At 47.2% G+C, this 4,682-nt stretch overlaps 1 protein-coding gene across 1 annotated transcript in view; it reads left to right on the top strand.

Annotated features, from left to right (window-relative positions):
- Positions 1-1,100: 1,100 nt before the first annotated feature.
- LOC115123941 (kinesin-like protein KIF26B) overlaps positions 1,101-4,682 on the top strand; it is a 43,773-nt gene continuing 40,191 nt past the window's right edge. Inside the window, exons 1-2 of the mRNA XM_065003362.1 lie at positions 1,101-1,122; positions 2,727-2,913. Of these exons, the coding sequence (XP_064859434.1) occupies positions 1,101-1,122; positions 2,727-2,913 (209 nt within the window). The remainder of the gene's footprint in view (positions 1,123-2,726; positions 2,914-4,682) is intronic.

The following is a 4,682-nucleotide window of genomic DNA, read 5'->3' as shown; positions in this document are numbered from 1 at the left end:
ACTGGAGACCTGGTGCGTGGAGCCGGCACACATGGTACCGGACAGATGACACGCTCCTCAAGGCGAGTGCGGGGAGCTGGCACAGGACGTACAGGGCTGGGGAGGCGTACTGGAGACCTGGTGCGTGGATCTGGCACAGTTTTTACCAGACTGCTAGCACGCTCCTCAGGACGAGTACGGAGAGCTGACCCAGGTGGCATCAGACTGATAACACGCTCCTTAGGGCGAATGCCGTGCATCATACACCAACACAACAACTCTCTCATTTCTCTCTCCTCCAATTTCTCCATCAGCTCACTGACGTCTCTGACTCTCTCCGTTCACTCTCCTCCAATTTCTCCCTCTTCTCCCAGACTGGCTCTGGTTCACTCCCCGGCTCCGCCAACCACCCCGTGTGCTCCCCCCCCCCTCATTTGGGCTTTCTATGTGGCTGCGAACCCCGGCGGCGTCGCTGTCCTCCCTTCTCTCCTTGCGTCTGCTTCCAAGGAAGGCTTTCGTCTCCTGACATAATTTCCTCCCAAGTCCAGGATATCTTCTCCTCCTTGATCTCCTCCCAAGCCCAGGATACCTTCTCCTCCTGGGCACACTGCTTGGTCCTGGTTTGGTTGGATCTTCTGTCACGATTGTCATAACACTCGGACCAAAGCGCAGCGCGATATGGGTTCCACATGTTTATTCAATGAAACGCACAAAAACAATAAAGAATAAATGAAACGTGAAGTAAATGAAGTGCTCACAGGCAACTACACATAAACAAGATCCCACAAAACACAGTGGGGAAATGTCTGCCTAAATATGATCCCCAATCAGAGACAACAATAAACAGCTGCCTCTGATTGGGAACCATACCAGGACAACATAGAAATAAACAACCTAGATAGGAACACCCCCCCCTAGTCACACCCCGACCTAACCTAAATAGAGAATACAAAGGCTCTCTATGGTCAGGGCGTGACATTCGGACTTCTCTTGTTGGAGTATGTTGGTTGTAAAGGGTACTACATATCCATTGTGCTGTACTGTTTGATTCTACACACATGTGTGCATGCACGCACACACACATTCCCACACACTCCTCCTCCTCGCTCCCAACAGGTAATATGTTGACAGGGAAAGGACCACGTAGCTGAACACACACGTGTGTGTGTGTGTGTGTGTGTGTGTGTGTGTGTGTGTGTGTGTGTGTGTGTGTTTGCGTGCGTGCGTGCCTACGTACGTACGTGCTTGTTTCCTGTCACACTGTGAAATACTGTTACTGGGTTTCCTAACACACTGTGAAAGACTGTTACTGGGTTTCCTAACACCCTGTGAAAGACTGTTACTGGGTTTCCTAACACCCTGTGAAAGACTGTTACTGGGTTTCCTAACACACTGTGAAAGACTGTTACTGGGTTTCCTAACACACTGTGAAAGACTGTTACTGGGTTTCCTAACACCCTGTGAAAGACTGTTACTGGGTTTCCTAACACCCTGTGAAAGACTGTTACTGGGTTTCCTAACACCCTGTGAAAGACTGTTACTGGGTTTCCTAACACCCAGTGAAAGACTGTTACTGGGTTTCCTAACACACTGTGAAATACAAAAAAATATATGTTTGGCACAACGATTAATAATAATAATTCATATCTCTTGTGCACCCCTTTTTTCACTTCCCTCTCTCTCCTCCATCTCTTTCTCCCTCTCTCTCTCTCCTCCTCCATCTCTTTCTCCCTCCCCACCCTCTCTCTCCTCCTCCCCGCTGTCTCTCTCCCCCTCCCTCATTTTCTCTCTTTCTCCCTCTCTCCCTCCCTCTCTCTCCTCTTTCTCCCCCACCCTCTCTCCCCCTCCCTCCCTGTCCTCCTCCCCCTCTCTCCTCCTTCTCTCTTTCTCCCTCTCCTCATTTTCTCTCATTCTCTTTCTCCCTCTCATTTTCTCTCATTCTCTCTCTCCTCTTCCCTGCTGTCTCTCTCTCTCTCTCTCCTCCTTCTCTTTCTCCCTCCCCACCCTCTCACTCCCCCTCCCCGCTGTCTTCCCTCTCTCCCCCCTCTCCCTCCCCTCTCTTCTCTCTTTCTCCCCCCTCATTTTCTCTCATTCTCTTTCTCCCTCCCCTAATTTTCTCTCATTCTCTCTCTCCTCCTCCCCGCTGTCTCTCTCCCCCTCTCTCTCTCTCTCCTCCTTCTCTTTCTCCCTCCCCGCCCTCTCACTCCCCCTCCCCGCTGTCTCCCTCTCTCCCCCTCTCTCTCCCTCTCTCCCTCTCCCTCCCCCTCTCCTCTCTCTCCCCCTCCCCTCTCTCTCTCTCCTCCCCGCTGTCTCTCTCCCTCTCTCTCTCCTCCTCCCCGCTGTCTCTCCCCCCCCCTCTCTCTCTCTCCTCCTTCTCTTTCTCCCTCCCCACCCTCTCACTCCCCCTCCCCGCTGTCTCCCTCTCTCCCTCCCCCTCTCCTCTCTCTTTCTCCCTCCCCTCATTTTCTCTCATTCTCTTTCTCCCTCCCTAATTTTCTCTCATTCTCTCTCTCCTCCTCCCCCGCTGTCTCTCTCCCCCTCTCTCTCTCTCTCCTCCTTCTCTTTCTCCCTCCCCGCCCTCTCACTCCCCCTCCCCGCTGTCTCCCTCTCTCCCCCTCTCTCTCTCACCACCTTCCCCACCTTTCGCTCTATCCCCTGCCCTCCCTCCTCTCTCGCTCTCTCTCCCCCCTTCCCCTCCTTTCACGCTCTCTCTCCCCCCGCCCTCCCTCCCCTCCCTCTCTCTCCAGTGTCAGGAGGTCGCAGTAGGCTCCACCTGATAGACCTGGGCAGCTGTGTGAAGGTGCTGGGAGGAGGGAAGGGCAGAGACAGCAGTGGTAGTAGCAGCACCACAGCAGCAGGGCTGTGTCTGTCTCTGTCTGCCCTGGGGAACGTCATCCTGGCTCTGGTCAACGGCAGCAAACACATCCCTTACAAGTACGTGTCTACTGTGTGTGTGTGGGGAAGGGGGGGGGGGTTATTTGGTTTCACTCTCACCTAAATCTGTCCAAAATAAACCAATGCATGGCCTTATTTTGGACCTAAGTTTATCGCCTGCCTTCCCGCCTTTGGGACTCTCAATGTGGCGGAGACACGAGTATCTCATTATATACAGATCTCTGGACAGATCCGTTTTTACGCCTGCTATGTTAAGTTAGATACGCATAGACCGCATGAGAGAGGAATGTACACAACATAACTACAGAAAGTATGCCTTATGTACTTTGAAGAACTAGTCAAATAATCTTGTCAGAAAGCTCTGCAGCACACTTAGGCAGGCTAGCTAAATAGCATGACTAAAGACAGTACAGATAATATTAGATGGTCTGGCTAGCTGACTGCTACAGCATGAACAGAGATGACTAATGAGATGAGGACTTTAAAGTAATGACAAAAATATTAAGTAATCAAATAAAAAACAAGTATTATTATTTCATATTTTTCTACTTATGTCTACCCAATGTGGACCTGACAGAGAATATTGAATATTTCTACTTATGTCTACCCAATGTGGACCTGACAGAGAATATTGAATATTTCTACTTATGTCTACCCAATGTGGACCTGACAGAGAATATTGAATATTTCTACTTATGTCTACCCAATGTGGACCTGACAGAGAATATTGAATATTTCTACTTATGTCTATTGAATATTTCTACCTACCCAATGTGGACCTGACAGAGAATATTGAATATGTCTCAATGTGGACCTGACAGAGAATATTGAATATTTCTACCAGAGAATATTGAATATTTCAATGTGGACCTGACAGAGAATATTGAATATTTCTACTTATGTCTACCCAATGTGGACCTGACAGAGAATATTGAATATTTCTGGACCTTATGAATATTTCTCTACCCAATGTGGACCTGACAGAGAATAGAGAACCTGACAGAGAATATTGAATATTTCTACTTATGTCTACCCAATGTGGACCTGACAGAGAATATTGAATATTTTTTATGTTTCGGCAATTGAATGTTCACCTTGAATTTCCATTAAAAACTCTAGAACCATTGTAATGTCATTATTTCCTCATGCATTTAATGTAAAAAATATATATAAAATAAACATCTAAACCTTTATGATTTTCTAATAGTCGAACCAAAACCGAACTGACCTCAAAAAGCACGAATCGCTCAACACTAGTATGTATATGTGTGTGAGTATGTATTCATCTGTGAGTGTGTGTGTCACTGAGGACCTCTTGGAGGTGAGATTCAATGGCCTTACAATATCAGTCAGACACAGTTAGCTAGTTCATCTTAACATCTATTTCATACTAATCTATAGGACTTGTTTAGAGACTTGGCCTTCCCTAAATAACCCTAACCTTGGAACTGAGTGGGACTGGGTCATTAGTGACTGGCTCATTAGGGATCTCTATGGCTGCATTTACCCAGGCAGCCCAATTCTGATCTTTTGCCACTAATTGATCTTTTAACAATAGTTAGGCAAAAGATCAGAATTGGGCTGCCTGTGTAAACGCAGCCTAGATATCCAACCCAATATATCGCATCAATGTAATATTAATATTACACTTTAAACATAAGAATAAAGTTGGGTTTAAACATGCTAATGATTGTAGATATATTAATGAGACAGAAAGCTTAAATATGCAGATCATTCCACACACGAGCTCCATGATTCCTGTATGCCCCTGCTTAATTCTGCATAACTAACAGGAATTCTATATTAAT

This window comes from Oncorhynchus nerka, linkage group LG18 (assembly GCF_034236695.1).
Source record: "Oncorhynchus nerka isolate Pitt River linkage group LG18, Oner_Uvic_2.0, whole genome shotgun sequence".
Taxonomy (NCBI): Eukaryota; Metazoa; Chordata; class Actinopteri; order Salmoniformes; family Salmonidae; genus Oncorhynchus; species Oncorhynchus nerka.
This window is presented reverse-complemented; position numbering and strand designations above follow the sequence as displayed.